Source organism: Halyomorpha halys, unplaced genomic scaffold (assembly GCF_000696795.3).
Source record: "Halyomorpha halys isolate HHAL.00 unplaced genomic scaffold, Hhal_1.1 Scaffold1760.1, whole genome shotgun sequence".
Taxonomy (NCBI): Eukaryota; Metazoa; Arthropoda; class Insecta; order Hemiptera; family Pentatomidae; genus Halyomorpha; species Halyomorpha halys.
The window spans coordinates 1-16666 of NW_027110835.1; the positions used below are offsets into that span (position 1 = coordinate 1).

General features: G+C 28.3%; 2 protein-coding genes across 2 annotated transcripts; one reads left to right on the plus strand and one right to left on the minus strand.

The window, feature by feature from the left end:
- Positions 1 to 635: 635 nt before the first annotated feature.
- Positions 636 to 7448, plus strand: LOC106690570 (osteopetrosis-associated transmembrane protein 1). Its single transcript, XM_014436040.3, has 6 exons — positions 636 to 802; positions 883 to 1051; positions 1144 to 1261; positions 1329 to 1543; positions 4959 to 5127; positions 6013 to 7448. The coding sequence occupies exons 1-6, from the start codon at positions 708 to 710 to the stop codon at positions 6072 to 6074; spliced, it is 828 nt and encodes a 275-aa protein (XP_014291526.1). The 5' UTR covers positions 636 to 707; the 3' UTR covers positions 6075 to 7448.
- A 1029-nt stretch (positions 7449 to 8477) lies between these two features.
- Eaf6 (chromatin modification-related protein EAF6/MEAF6) lies at positions 8478 to 14847 on the minus strand. The gene is made up of 4 exons (XM_014436041.3): positions 14379 to 14847; positions 14034 to 14237; positions 13918 to 13951; positions 8478 to 9741 (listed from the first exon to the last, which is right to left on the minus strand). Exons 1-4 carry the CDS (start codon positions 14457 to 14459, stop codon positions 9521 to 9523), a joined length of 540 nt encoding a protein of 179 aa, XP_014291527.1. The 5' UTR covers positions 14460 to 14847; the 3' UTR covers positions 8478 to 9520.
- Positions 14848 to 16666: the final 1819 nt, after the last annotated feature.

Sequence of the window (16666 nt, forward strand, 5' to 3'; positions counted from 1 at the left end):
AGTATGTTACAGCAGTTCAAACGTGTTACATCTTATTCCTTCTTCTCTTATTTGACATTTTGCTTTCGCCAATACTTAACTTATATATATATATACACACATAAAATAATTCTTCCCTACCTCTCGTGTAACTGAAAATATGAATCAACACGCATTATTGAGGCATTTTGAGAGATGATATTAACCACCCTCGATAACAATATTAGGCTTTACAAACCTGTTTTTAGCAACTAGTAATATATTAATATTAGTATATCAGCTGGGTCTTCTCTTCCTTTGAAAATTTCCTTAATAAGGCACTCAGTCCAATCCTTATGTTGATATATATAAGAAAATTAAATAATTAAAAAGATATTCATCGATTTTAACATTTGCCGTGTTCTTTACTTACCCCACGTCCAATCGTCTTTACATAAAACTATCATTACTGAATTTTTTTTCATCCAATTAACTGATATTTACAAAAATAGACGGGTAAGATTATAGATTTTTTAAAGAAAATTTTTCAAACTCTAATCTGAATAAAATTTATTGGTCGTTTGGTAAAATGATAAGTTGATAGAGGTAGTAATAATATGAATGTCTAATGATAAAAGTTGAATGTCCACCATGAACGTCTAATTATTGAACGACGATAAAATACTCCACAGCTTGCCTTTTAGAGTACTGATAAGAAGCTTTAATATTTTGAAATAAATATATGTAAAATGTTTTCTGGTTCCCATTGGTTTACTTTAATGACAATACTAATTACCTCTTGGAATTCGTTTTGTTTTTCATATAATGGAGCAAATACTGATATGTAAAAATCCCGTTGTTTGTGCTTATCAACAAAAAGTGATTTTTTCATAATTGTTCATGTTTGTACTTTTATTGGCATAGGATGAAACTCGAGTTATCATCATCATGTGAGGAAATGTTGATAAGTTTTGCTACTTTATCTGGAAATTTCACATACTGTGCAATTAAGAATGCTAGGCCCATAAAATTATGTCAGGATTGTGTTTCAATTTATATTGATGTGAAAAACATTTACTACAGTATTCTTCATGTGAGAATGTTTAATTTATTAAAATATAATTGTATCTTTTTTTCTTATCTTTGACTGTTGGTGTGTATTGTACTTTTTATTTTTTTTTTTAGATAGAAGATTTTGGAGGTGATTCTTGTAGAGACAAACTAACTAATCTTGACAGGCTACAAGTTGTTGAATCGGGATTCGATTATGCTGATAAACTGTGGTCTAGGGCGTTTTGTGACAGTAAATTACAAGATTTTACAAACTATTAAGGATAAAATATTACTTGACTAATTATATATGTTTTTAGGTTGCTTTGTTTTTGAGGATAAAAAGCCACCCGAACTAAAACCAGTAATATCAGAAATTCTCAATATATCAGCAGAGTTAAACCAGTGTATATATAACTCTCCTAATGATACTTGTAAAAAATGTGAAAAGCAATATCTTACATTGAATGAAATATACAATAATATGAGAGCTGATACAGGGCAAAATAATTTCTGTATGGATATTGTTGATTTGGTCAGTATCCAAGTAATTAATGTATATCTGTTATTAGTGTCTATTTGTATATAACAGTTGGTATGCTTTCTTGTTATTCAACTTGAAGTATTAACTGTGGTACTTAAATTTATGTGTGCAATCGTTCTTTTATTTAAGTATATGATTTGATGTATGCTTATGAAACTTTTAATTAAATCTAATCAGGCTTGAAAAGGGCATGAATGAATATAAGTCATCACAAGTGGATGTATGGTATATAGAAATGGCGGATATGTGATTTGCCTCTAATTTTCAATTTGATGATAGACACTTGAGTTTAAAACAGTGCTTTGAATGTACTGTTCAATCATCAACCTTTTATTCAAGCATATTGGCAATATTATTTTTTTTTTACATGTTCTACCATACACCCACACTTATCGTCCCCTGGTTTGCAGGTTCATGAACCAGCACTAGTTGTAATTACCTCTAATCAACCTCTTTCAATAGAAATAGCTCAATTATCTTTTCATCAAATAATCTTGCAGCTGCCTGTTAGACTATGTGGGTATTTTTTCATTGGGGTTTCGCCATTACTTATTGAATGAAATGTTATTAACTTCATTAAGTAACTTACTACAGTATAATCACCAATGTATATTGTGAAAATTAATTTTACAGATTTCCTTGATAATTTTACCCGACTAGCTACAAATTCAGTAAACAAAGGATTGAGGTATTTAATATACTCCGATCGATGATTGAGTGAAAGGCCCAGCTGATTCATATTTTTGATGACTCTAATTATTCAACCAAACACTATGATATTTTTTAAATAAGTCAAGCTAATATATTGAAAATGATTGTATCAAATATGTGTAGTATGTTGGTCTGCGCTTATACTAGTACCACAATATTTTGAACTGTAGACTTTACTAATTCATAGGTTTTATTGCTCAAATTAAACAATGATTTTCCAACAATGTTTAGAACACAAATAATGGAGTACAAATATTGAAAAAATAGTTTACTAAATATTTTTAGTATGTCCTATCCTACTCAACAGCCAAACCGATCTTGTATCACATGTCTCACGTTATTTAGAACAGTGGTTTCCCACCAAAAATTCATTGCCTACCTAAAACATCCATTAATATATACTCTAACTATGAGGTCTCAGTAAGTACAATCCAAGATTAATATAAGTTTACAGATAGCTGAATCTTAACTGTAAAATTGAAGTGATATTTTCCAGTGGGGCATCGTAATTACTTATTACGTAAACTGTTACTTGAAGATAGTCATTATAAAGTATGTATTTTTACCAAGTGTGTTGAATAGGGTTAATTGATAATATTATATATTTTATACGAATGAGCTTGATATCACTTATATTTTGAGATACTGTAGGATCAATGATTGGCCGTGTGTAATAATAAAAGGAAGATGGTCCGGGTGCGGTCAAAGAACAACTCAAATTGTCGTAAAGCTATTTATGAGTCAACATTTTGCCCCACGTTGCAGGGCTTCATCAGGCCTGACAGATGGCAAGCGAGCAAGGAAATCTATGTATAATGAAATATTATTTATACAGTGACTTCCTTGCTGACTTACCATCTGTCAGTCCAGCAATGTTGGGTGAAACGTTGGATTATAGTAAATAGTTTTACGACTGTTTGAGTTTTTCTTTGACCACAATCAGACTATCTTCATTTTATTAGAATTAAAGAGAAGATAAAAACATACCTAATATGAGAGTTCTCGCAGGGGTAGTACTAGTCATAATAAGTGGTAGATAAAAGTACACAGTTTGAGCCTAGTAGGTTTTAATCAGTAAATAAAGAAAATCTCGATATTAATGACATTGATCAAAGTAAGATGAAAAAAGTAGGCATATAGGTATTTAATATATAACTTCTTTAATAAAAGCTTGTTTCAGTTCCTTTTGGTCCTGATTAAACATCAAATGTTTGTTTTTGTAACATGTTAAAAATAATATTTGATTATGACATTTGATATAATGTTCTATTTTGGGTTTTATCATCATATTATTAGATTATTAATAACATTATTGTATTAATTAACATATGAGGGGATGGTCGGGAGTGTGGTAAAAGAGAACAAAAAAATAGTTAAAAACAATTTATTTGCCTAAGTTTTGCCCCACTTTGTAGAACTTCATCAGGAATGTTCCAGTAAATAGATATCGAAGCAGTGTTGTGTTCACTGTTACGAAAACACAACACTGTTTCGGTATATTTTAACTGATACAGTTCTGATGAAGCTCTACAAAGTGGGGTGAAACATCAGCAAATAAATAGTTTTTAACTATTATTTGTTCTCTTTGACTGCACCTCCGACCATCTCCTTCATATTTTGAAAAAAATTGTCGATCATTTATACATATATAATATTATATTAATTAACATTAATAGGTTTGAATTACTGAAAAAGTAGGAATGTTTCAAGTATTTTTAGGGAAAACAAGTTATTGATTTTATTGTTTTATAGATTTTTTATGTTGAAAATTGATTATCATCAAAATTCTAAGACTGATTACTTCTAAAAAAATATTTTCTATTAAAATTAATACATTATTGAAGTGTTCTATTTTATTTTATCTTTCTTTAGTCTTATAGATTAAAGAAAAAAATTATTTTTTATAAATTATGATATTAAGTGTGTGCCTGATTCAGAACATTTTTAAAGAACAATCATAATGTGAAGGCAATAAATAAAAACGAATATAATCGAAAAACTTGCATTTAATTCTGAAAAAAAAAATTATAACTAAATATTACCAAAGTGGAAGAATGACCCATTTGTTGTTTCATTATTGTTCTGTTTTAGATTCCATTATTTTTCATTTAGTTTGTGTTAATATAGTTCTTGTTTCCATTAATGTATGTTGTAAAAATCACAAACCAATTTCAGCTAAAAGGTTTGAAGTTATTGAAAACTAAAATGGCATAATTTGAACCACACTTAATCTCCTGTTTGTTGGATAACTTAGAATTATTGTAATTATTTTTTGCTCTATCATCCTTCAGGGTAGAGGCCTTTTATAAATAACAAATATACAAAAATAAATCTGTACCCTTACTACCCATGAAGGATCAATGGTCCAGTACTTTGTAAGGAAGTACTGTCACTATACCAGCAGTTCTGGAAGGATGTGATTTGGTCAAAATTATGCTTGACCGCTAGACTTTTCCCCAATTAAGGTTAAGTGGATCCATCAGAGTTTCCGAACCCATAGGGTTGACTTACGGTAAATAATTATCTGTTAGAACTGGGATCCTTGGATCTAGTAGCACAGTGCCACCTCCGCTCCCCACCTTTTTATATTTTAGGTCATAATTACCTACTTATTTCATCACATGTAATCATAGATTTTACAACCTTCTATATTATAAATAATATGGTATATAACTTTAATATTATTTTTTTTTAGATGAATACGACTAGAGGGAACTGGTCTGGTGTTTGGGGATGTTGCAATGATCGGAAGAAACCGGAGACAACTTTTTTGAGTATTTCTAGTGGTGTTTTAGTTTCTTCTTTGTTATTTTATGCATTGCTATTTACTTTTACTCGAAAAACGGAACATCCTGTTATTCCACGTATGTTTATTATTTATTCTAGTTAGTTGTAGTTTATTATCTTTAATTGAAGATGTGTTATTTATAGCATATTTTGTTTACATCATTTTACTCTGATGGAGATATAGTTGACCTTAGATGAAATTAAGTAATGGTGGGCTTTAGGGTGTGGTGGTCAGTAATAAAACACAATGATAAATGTTCTATTTTAGTGTGTGCCTGTTTAAGCCTGAGATGTAGTTTTTCATCATTGCTTAAAAAAAACCATGTAATTAATAGGAAAGGGAAGAATAAATATATTAGAATTAGGGGAAATATGACCCTTCCCCTGCCCATGAGTGGAGCTTCTATACTTTGACATTTTATTAGTCACCACTAGATGACTCTGCTTTGAGAAAAAAAAGAGTTTGTGTTTGTATTCACCTGTTCACTTACGAAGAACACATTATTTTCGTTAATTTTTATTTCTTATATTTTGTTATTCAACTATTGCTCATTCTTTTTTAATGGTGAAAATCTGTCAATATTCCAAATTTGGAGTGTAATAAAGTCTGTTCTTATATTATTATTAAGGCCATATAGACTTTGTAAGTTGTTGAATGTTAGTTATGATTAAAATCAGTTGAAAAAGTTTTGACTCTAAAATAAATTAAATATATTTTTTTGTAAATCTATGTCCAACTTTCTTGTTAGTTGATATTTTTTTTTTAATCCTATGGAGTCTTCTCATTGATACGGTGAAGATAAACTTTGAGGTGTTCATTACCTTCCTTTTGTGCTTTTTGATGTATGATTGTTTTTTTGATGGATGTTTTTTTTGTTTCTTTTGTGTTAATTAAGTACATATATCCAAAAATGTAAGCCCATGAGTATATGAATACTTATTTAATGTTTTTTTTTCCTTAGAAAAAAGATGGAAACAGAAATTTACTAGGAGGGTGTCTGTTTCCTCATCCATCAATAGCTGAATATCAAATGCACCATCACCACATTGAATATGCTTTGTTGGGATTTACATCCATAAATTAAATTTCTTTATGGTATTTTACCAACGAGTTATTGAAATTGTTTATAACAACAAAAACGTTACCTTTTGTTATGTTTATGATGGAATTTTAATCATCCTTCAGTATTAAATTAGCTCTTTATAAATCAAATCTAAAATAATTACTTCACCATTACAGTGTAATTACAACAGACTAATTTATTTAGTTATAAAAAAAATATGAATGATATGTGTATATGAATAAAAAAAATTGATAAATGTGATAAAAAATTAAAGTATAAGTGTATTATATTTAAATTGTATTAGAAAAACAAATGTAATTGCATAGATGAAGGAAGAAATAAATATAAAATGTCCAATATTTTCAGTATGTATTAAAGTATAATGATTGATACTCAATGGTTTAAAAATGGTTAATCTTTATTAATATATAAGTTATGTTGTGTGTATTCTTTATGGTTCTGTTTTGAATTATTTGCCAATTATATATGATTGTTATATTACAATTATATATTATTATATTGAACTAATTTTTATTATATATAAATCGTTTATCATAAGTAAATTAAGAAGGAGATGGTCTCAAACAAGAAAAACATCAATTAAAAAATATTTTCTTCAATTTAGTAAAAGCCATACAATAAATGAATAATTCACACTTTTTTTTATTGTTGTTTATGGTAGGAACTGACAAATTATATTGTATAGTCGATAATTGTATCTTTGAATAAGTGGTTCTCATTATTTTTGAATTTTTTGTTTTTCTTTACCGCAACCTGGGATATCTTCTTAACTTATTTTTTTAATTTCTTGTTACCATTGTTAAAATATTAGAGGATAAGATATTCAAGTTTAATAAATATAAAATGTATTTAGGATAAAATTATTCTTTTTAAATTTTTATCATTTGTTGTGACTTGAATAATAAATAAAAAAATAAATATTTTACTTTAAATAATTGTTCAAACACAGGGATTTTCATGAACCAACCATTAAGGTTACCTTAGTTGTTAAAAAAGTTATTGTGCATAAGACTATATTATTTTTAAAATAATATAAAATATCTTTATTATAATCCTTATAGAATATTGTAATAGTTGTATAATTAAAATAAAACTAGTAAGTATAAAATAAAAACATAGCATATTATAAATATTTTTTAAATATTGCATTGACAGTAATTTATTGTTTTATATGTTTATAAGTAGTATAAAATTTGTTTTAGGTAAGATGATGTAACTGTGATTTAAAATTTCAAGTTAAACATAAATTAAGTGCTTAGATTGTGTATTATGTGATTTAATTTGACTGTGATAGAATAAAATATTGTATTTTATTTCAAGTTTTTTTTTCTTAAGCACTTCATTTGAAAGTTAGTAATTCTAATTCTAATCAATACAATGTAAACAAATACTGTAAGGTACTGGGGAATCGTTTTTTACTAAAGATTAACATGGGTTCCACATATTAAAACAAAACATAAAACACTTAATTTCAGACTGATAATATAAGTGAGTAAATAAGAATCATTCTAAAGATATAAAAAAATTCTTATGCTTACTAAAATGGATCTGCTAAAAAGTCGCTTATTCAGAAAATAAAACATTTCAATTATAATTTCTAAAACTCATACCAAACTAGATTCTAACGAGACCCAAAACAACACGGAAAACATAACCGAATGAAATACAAACGGTTTCACCAAAAACATCCAACAAACTGGTGTAAAATATGGTAAAAAATAATTTTACCTGTAATTAAATTCCTGATTTTCTCTGTAAGTAAATCTACAAAGGAGAAGTTTTTTTTAGCAACCTCCTAGTTTCACAATATAGCTCTGCTATATTTGTCAAGAGGGTACACTATTGTGTGTTGTATCCCTCAGACTTACTAATGCCATATACAACATAATTTAGCCCATTTACTGATAGTAATAAGGTTTTGAGTATTGTGATTATTTTATTCTAATATAAAAATGTGATTAAACCTTTTCTTTAAAGATGTTCAGAACTGTTTTCTTGAAACCTTGCCTCAATTGTCTGACGAGGTATTCAGGTAAGGTCAGAGCAGCAGGCCTCAGAAATAAATCAATTCATAACTTGGAAATTCTGTTTAATTTAATGAATTTCTTGCTATCATAGGCTATTAGAATAACCATACTGATTTCGTATAGTGATGTTTAGCCTGATGATACCTCCAGATCCTTGTTTAATAATTTTTTACTTCAAAATAAATGATTTTATGCACATTTTACTGAGGAAAAAAATATGTTTATCAACAAATAATCTCATATCCTTTATAAGAAATTGAGAGAGGATACCAATCTGATGATGGTTAAACAATTAGTCTAAATGAAAAAACTGAATTGAGATAAAACAAATCTTAAACAGTTTTATTGAAAGCATCATTTGAAAAACAAAAATACTGAATCAGAACACTTTGTTTCAGTCATAACTGTAAAATGGACTTGATTTGATTTTAAATAAGTGTAACTACCATGCAGTAGTGTCATTATACATTAGTAGATCCTGTTATAGAAACATTTATCTAATATTTGCTACAAACAAATCATGTGAAATCACAAAATGTTTTCAGTTTTTACATAATATATTACTTATTCTTACTTATTAATCAGTCAATATACTTTCAAAAGATCAAATGATCTTGACATCAATATTGTTAACTCCCATAAAAATAATTATCAATAAATTTTAAGTTTAGATAGATTCATCATGTTTACAACCTACGTATTCAAAAACATCTGCAGTGCAGATCCTGTTTTTAACTGAGGTATGCCTTAGTATCAACGAATACATAGTATTCATTAGAAACAATTTGCGCTTTTTTATTCAGCCCACCTGTATGATTAAGATTACAGCATGGTCATATATTTTCATAAATTACAGGTTTACCTAATTAATTTCTATTACAATTCAGGACATTTTGTATTTTATAATACCGAGCTCTCTACAGACTTTTTGTCACTATTTTGGAATATAAATTTTAATTACAAAAAATGACATTTTTGAATGAAATCCACTTTTGAAATATTTTGTAAATTATCATATTCATTTATTTTGAATGCTTATACCACAAAACACCATCATTTCAGTTAAATCAACCATTGAATTCATAAATTATAAAATAGTTCATTACTACCTACAAAAATTTTAACTTACTTTTTTTTTTCACAGCACAAATTCAGTTTATTTTTAATGCTATTTCACACTCATTGTTAATATTTGTGTATTCACACAGAATACAAATCAAATAATCAGGAGAAGTCTTTTTTGAGTTTATGAATCTGTGCTTCAAAAATTTTACTTTGTCTTTTAAAATAATTTAATAATATTTAAATAACTTCCTGTGCTTTGATCTTATCATAGATAAGATGACATGAAGATTTGGCTATCGATGTTTTATTTTCTTGCTGAGATTTTTCTTAAAAGTAGTTGAGCGATTACTTTTCTGATCTTTGTTGGGCGAAAGTGGTCGTTCAATAGTGCCATTATGCGATCCAAAACTGTTACCATTGTGGGAAGAATGATTCTTCCCAGATTCTTTTAATGTTAGGTTTTCTTCACTTCCACTGTTTCCAGTTTGTGATTCGCTCTCACTGTTTACCTCTCCTATAACAGACAATTTTAATGAGTAATCAGAAGACGATTCTGGTTTGATTTATGCCATGGCCTCACAGAAATAGAAAAAAAAAGTACAGAAGTATAAAAAGAATAAAAAGATATCAGATAAATACTAACTCTTATATCTCACTGAATTACCATAGTTTTATATATTTTTTCTCAAGTCCATACAAAATAATTATTTTTTTAACTGATAAATATACAATAAATTGTATTTTATTGTTTTGATCGACTTTAAAATTAAAAATTGAACTATTTAAAATGATTTTTGTTATTTATATGTATATATAGTTGACCGTAAAATTTGATTTTTAACTGTATTTTGATTTTTGTTATTGTTCTAAGGTAGAACATCAATCTTTACAAATTATGTTCAAAAGGTGTTTGAGAATTTATGTGCAAAAATTAAACAGACCCAAAAATAATATCATAAATAATTTTAATAAATCTAAAAGGATTAGATAATGTTCCCACTTCAGAAAGCCATCAGAATGTGCTCTCTATGTATTATTTGACCATAATTATACAAAAAAGATTCCAAATAAGTTTTTATATATGCAATAATTTTTATCTTGGTGAAGGCATTTTATAGCTATCTTAATTTGATTAGTTAGATTCATAATTAAAACTAAAATACTGGGTTCTTATGATAAGAAAGCATACTATTAATGGGATGAATAATAGTGAGCATTGATAACAAACTTTATGGTAGATAAAGAAATGATAATTTGATCACAAAGATTACCAGAAATAAATTGACTGACCAAATAACTACTTTATCATTTTGTTAATAAGGATGGCAGACAATATTCATCTTTGATCCTTGTAGTTCTAGAGAAAGCACTAAGAAAGAAACCATTTTCATATTTTTATTGTAAAGATAGGTAGATGCTATTGTTTGCTGAATATACTAGAAAATAGTATGAGATGAAGGCAAGTACTGTAGTATTATATCAATAACCATGGGGAACAAGGAGAGGCAAAGATAGACAAACTGCCTCATACTGAACAACTTGCGTGTTAGATGTTGGAACAGGTTTCAATTCTTTGAGGGCTAAAGCAACAATAGAATTGTGTGTGTACAGATTTGGTATGTGCGTATATTATTGAGTTTTTCAAATTAACTTGTCTAGCTGATATCTGTCAGGAATGAATTTAATAAAAAAATGAAGGCTATTTAAAAAAAACTGCAACTAAAGGATGACATTAAATATGTACAGATTTTCCATCATAGACTAACAGATATGCATCAATGTGCTCTTGTAGAAACCATTTATATAAAGTATTTTCAACAGAAATGGGTTCTTACACATTTTTAAAACACTCCTCTTACTACCTTAGTTAGTCAAATCATTTGTGAACACCTTGATTTTTATCAATGTCATGTATTGTAGTATGACCAATCAATTTTTATTAGATCACCAAACTTTTCACCCTTGATGAGCTTTTTGATAAGTTCTAATTTTGTTTACCACACTTAATTTTTAGTGTTTTTATTATCCATTTCCTCCTGTTTCAATTATAATTAAACTTTAAACATTGCAAAAACTGATTGGGAAATAAAACAATATGTTTTACAGTGGAGAGTAAAACATAATAATATATACAGTACTGAAGTCACATGTAACTAACGATTATAGACTGAGAGGATACACCTACAACACTCTATCTTTATTACATTCATCAACATAGATGTTTCATTATCATGTTCATACATCAACAGTAACAGATTATAGAGAACCTACAGAACTACAATCTTCAGTTAATTACATTTTATTCTCTTGAAGTTAGAAGTCATTTCTCCTAATAATAAATGAAAAGTATGTATGAGTGAGTAGAAGAGTCTATTTATAATATTTACAATAAGGTATGGCTTATCCTTGAGTTTATTTACATTTCTGAGACTAGTGGCTAACTAAATCTGATAGTTATCATTAGATTTTGACAAGAAAATAACTTAAATTTCTATAATTAAGATCATAAACAGATCTTTGACTTAAAACATAACTTAATGTATAAGAAGGGGAAAAAATCAGTTAATCATGTAAACATTTATTACAAAAAAAAAATTAATTAAACGTTGGCAGCACTAATAATGACCATCAAACAAGCTCAGACAGATTTCTGAAATACTATTTTGCATGTCAACATGAATTTAAAGTTTTCCATTCCTTGATATTGAAGAAAAAAAGCATCAATTTTTATTACTTAGCACATGGTAAAAATATATTTAGATTTTAGTCTCTCTAAGACCTGAATGAATGATGAAATGATGACGCCATTATTGGGGTAAATCTGTGACACTGTATTCTTTACATGGCACGGATGTCCTTAATTAGCTATTTATTGTTCTTTTAAATCCAATTAAAATTCCTAGATCATGAATTCTTTTAACAATGAGTTCCTCTGGAATTTGTTTACATGGTTTAATTCAAAGGTATTTTTGTCAATAAGGTATATATAAATAAGTAAATAAATATATGAAGATAATTTAATGATAACTGTTGATTTTCATTGGTATCTTAAAGTAGCTTGTGGCATATGTATGGCCCAAACCATGCTCTAAATGCCACTGTTATCCCACGACAGATGTCACCAATCTAAGCAAAATTTAGAATGCTAAGCCAGGAATTGATTTGAACTCGTTCAGCATACCACAAGGAAGTATATTTATTTTTTACCTGATACTAAGTTGAAACTAGTAGTGAATAATTATAGAAGTAATTGACCTTTTTCTCATTTGTTCAAAGTCAGTTCATAAAAACTTAGAATCAAAATCATAAACAGATCATATTAAAGACTGAGATACACTAAAAAAAAACCTTATAATGATAGCTTCCTTATACATTTGTATAGTAAGTATTAAAAATATAGGTGATATTTGTAATTTGGAGGGAGGGAGAGGGAGGAGCGTGGTAAGGGACGATGCTACTAACTACAGGGACCCGAATTCAAATCCAGCTGGGCAGAAAATAGATTTCGGTTACACTGTAGCCCTGAGTCAATTCCTGTGGGTTCTGAAGCTTTCCTGGAGTCCACCCAGCCTCATAAATTGGGTTAAAAATCTGGCATTAGACAGTCTGACCAAACCACCTCCTTGCACAACCATTGGTCTAGTAACAGAACTTCTTTACAAAGCACTGAACCCCTGACCCTCCAAAGGTTGTAGTGGTACAGATTCTAATTTTAATTTGAAATTTGAATAGATTGAAATATCCAGCATAATTGAAACAGCAGTAATATTTTACCACGATAGAGATCTTAAATGTATGCTATATACAAAAAATGTAATAGTCAATCTAAATTGAACGTCACAAAATTTGTCACAAATAAAAAATAAATAATGGAAATCACTAAATCACTCTGACTTTGACTTCCATCTAAACAGCCCTGCAACGTGGGGCGAAACGTTGGCTCTAATAAAATAGTACACCAATTTCTATTTGAGTTTTAATTGACCGCACCCGGACTAAATTCCATTCATTAAAAAATAAATAAGATTGTACACACATAATTCCATTCACTAAAAAAAATACATGAATTAAAATATCATACAATCTTTATTAAATTGCACCTTAATAATGAAACACAGTGATTATATGAACAAATAATAAATAAAAAAACACACTAAGAAAAAATAAATTTATTGATTTACTATATCATACAACACATATCTCGCATAAAAATTAACTGAATATCATGCAATATAATGAAAAAGCAAACAAATTTAATTAAAAATAAGTAAATTCATAAACAAAAAAAATAAAAACTATTCTGTGCTTAAGGTGGTAACAACTAAAAAAATTATACATTTGAGAGTAAAACGATATGCTAAATCAGTTTTCTCATTTTTTTTTTTAATTTCTCAAATAAAATTAAGTACATGAATTAAAAAAACAAAAAAAATCATAATAAATTGTTTATATTGAAAATATAAACTACAATTTAATAACATAATACATGTTTAAAAATGATAAAAAAAATTGAACAAAAGATAAATGAATAGAAATAAGATAATACATAAGTGGGGAATTACAAATCAAAACAATAAATTAACAAAATGAACTAAAAAAAAAAAAGATAGCTACTAATGAAATTATGAAATCAATCTTTTTATTATATACAAACAATAAAAGAATAACATTTATTTATTATTTGTCTCACCTTTTTCTTGGTTATCAACAAGACCACTTACTGCCTGTAACATTATATGTTTACATATTATAATATTTTACATAAAATCAAAAGTATCACAAACCTTAAAACTAACAAGAACTTACAGCCATTGAAGTGATAGATGATTTAGAAAACAGTCTTTCAGCTTCTTTAAATTTTAGATTCCTTTTATCTGCTTTACTATTGGTTAACTTATTGCTGGTGAGATAACGATCCCAACCTCTGATAATATTGCCATATAATTGTGTGTCCTCCAAATAACTGCCTTCGAAGGCATAGATTTGACGTTCGAGGTTGGCTAATGTTTCCTTAAAGAATAATAAATATAAAAACTCTTAAAATATATGAGGAAGAAATCAATTATAATTAAATTTTGTTTGAACAGTTAAATACACAAAATATGCCTATAACAACTATTTTATTTCATTAGCTATTTAAAAATATCTTACTGCAATTTCAGCTTTTCTTTTAACTAATTCAGCTAGTTCAGCTCTAGTATCAATACTAGGGGTGTTATTTGTCGCAGACATTTTAAAATTAAGATTAATAGGTATGGAATAAGCCCGTTTGAGGACTTTTACAAAAATATATCACATTAAACAACATAAAAATGCACACAGGAGGTTATTTATTTAGCAATGTTTTGAAAGAATGTAACCTTCTTTGGAGGGAACCTAATCTCTCAATGTTTTGTTTTATTTAGGCTGAATTGTTACATACCTATGGTAAGGATTTTTATGTAATTAAAAACACCAAATACATGGATACATGTGTATTAATTTTACCCAAATATGTAAAGAATATGTGAATGTGATACAATTTTTTAATTTATACTTTTCAAATTAAAATCTAGTATCAGGAAAAACTTGTGACTGTTAAAATGTCACAAGTAAAAGTACGGGATATGAGGCCATCGTACCAGCCATTAAAAGGATTCTACAGAATTCGTGTGTACGCAGTCATCTACTTTTCACTAATGATATAGGTAATCGGTAGGATGCATTCAGACTCTGGATTTGTTTTTGAGAAACCTTGAACCTTTTCTATAGATTATTTTGCTATTTCTCCTAAGGCGTCGTCGAACTAGTTCTTTATAAGTTATATATTTTTTATTTGAGGCATGCTCTGCCTTTCAATCTGCGACATAGTACGATGAAAGCGTGATTGATGAATAATAGAAGGAACATTATTTTTAAAAATCTGATTTCTCAACATTTCTGTGCTTGAGGCATGGCTGCCGTTTAGAAACAAAATCCTTTATTTTGTAAAAATTCTTGGAGCAGTATTCTACAGTCTCCTACCAGACTCTTCATTTAATGACTACTTGTTGAGGAGGTAGTTCAGGATAGTTTTTAAATTTGCCCTCGCCTTGGTGTTTTTAAAAACGTCCTTTTTGACAGATTGAATCAATAAATCTTTCTTAATTTAAACCAAAGGGGTTTAGAAATACTGTGAAAGATATGTTACACTTTAGGACAAATCACATTTCGGGTCGAACTTGGTTTGACCTTGTAGTGGTGCTGTTTGGTAAAAATAAAAAAAATTATGCAGAAAACCATTTGGCAAAAGATGTTTAATGGAGTTGAACAAAATTTTTTATGGTTTCATTATTTCAACACTTGGAAATTTAGAAGAAATGAATATAAAGGGTGATTAGATTTACTCTTTAATATTTGAATTTACTGAATAGAATCGGTCTGAATTTGCCGACTATGGTATTAGTAATTTATAGCCTTTCAATAATAGTTGTCTCGTAAACTGAAAACCGTGTAGTCCCAAACTTAACTCTTTTAGAAAAAAAGAAAAAGATACAACACCCTCCGGAATCATGCTTTAATACTGTATAAGTATCTTTCGACTCTCAGGTTGACACTATATTAGACACTGTGTTGTTCTAGTTAAAAAGGAGATGGAGAGGGAACTTGGAACCGAATAATATATGCTTTAATGTAAATAAAAATTAAATTAAATGAGATATCTATTTAGGTCTCGGTTCTTGGGAATAATGATGGCAAGAAGGCAAATAAATCAAGGCAAGACAGTTAATTTTAAATGTCGTCTAGTAATTAGAATAGCTGGGTATTTCTCCCACCCATCCTAATTCAAGTTCGGAAGTTATTAAAAATAAGATATGTATCAACACACATATGCTCGAACGATCTAGCGTCGATATAGAAATTCGTTCTGCGCGCCAAAGTTGCTTGGAGGACGTTTGCAGTTCATAAGATCGTAACATTTCAATCAAGAGCAGAAAATCAAATCTTATCTTGTACATATGTACATAAATTTGTTTAGTTCTATTAATACCATATCATTTTATAAATTGTTAATGAAACTAATTCGAGAGACTTCCTAAATGAGCCCAAATAAAGTCATTATTTGAACGCTATAAAAAAAAGAAAAACGCTATAGATTCTGTTATGTAGCAAGAGAATGGTTTTGTACGTGTGTTTATATGTATTTATATTTAGGTCTAGGTATATATGTATTTGTCTGTAACCAAATTATAGGAGGAATAAGAAAAAAGAGATTCCGTTGTTAGTTTCTTCGGGGCTCTGCCAGGATGTTTCTATTTTGTTAAAAAATGTATCTCGGAGCTGTTACTTCAATATCCTTCACTTTTTTATCATCCATGAGGCTGACCATCGATACAAGTTTACCTGTACCACTATAACTCATACCAGCTACTCGCTAGATCATGAGACAACTTCTAGCCTAAACTTTTCCTTAAATTGTT

What these genes read in the sequence shown, in the direction of transcription:
- Eaf6 (XM_014436041.3), bottom strand. Translation starts at nt 14,459, where the DNA reads ATGTCTGCGACAAATAACACCCCTAGTATTGATACTAGAGCTGAACTA. An exon ending in AAAGAAAAGCTGAAATTGCA is followed by an intron (nt 14,238 to 14,378) that starts GTAAGATATTTT and finishes TTATTCTTTAAG; the next exon opens with GAAACATTAGCCAACCTCGA. An exon ending in TGTTGATAACCAAGAAAAAG is followed by an intron (nt 9,742 to 13,917) that starts GTGAGACAAATA and finishes TGTCTGTTATAG; the next exon opens with GAGAGGTAAACAGTGAGAGC.
- LOC106690570 (XM_014436040.3), top strand. Translation starts at nt 708, where the DNA reads ATGTTTTCTGGTTCCCATTGGTTTACTTTAATGACAATACTAATTACC. An exon ending in GTATGGATATTGTTGATTTG is followed by an intron (nt 1,544 to 4,958) that starts GTCAGTATCCAA and finishes ATTTTTTTTTAG; the next exon opens with ATGAATACGACTAGAGGGAA. An exon ending in GGAACATCCTGTTATTCCAC is followed by an intron (nt 5,128 to 6,012) that starts GTATGTTTATTA and finishes TTTTTTCCTTAG; the next exon opens with AAAAAAGATGGAAACAGAAA.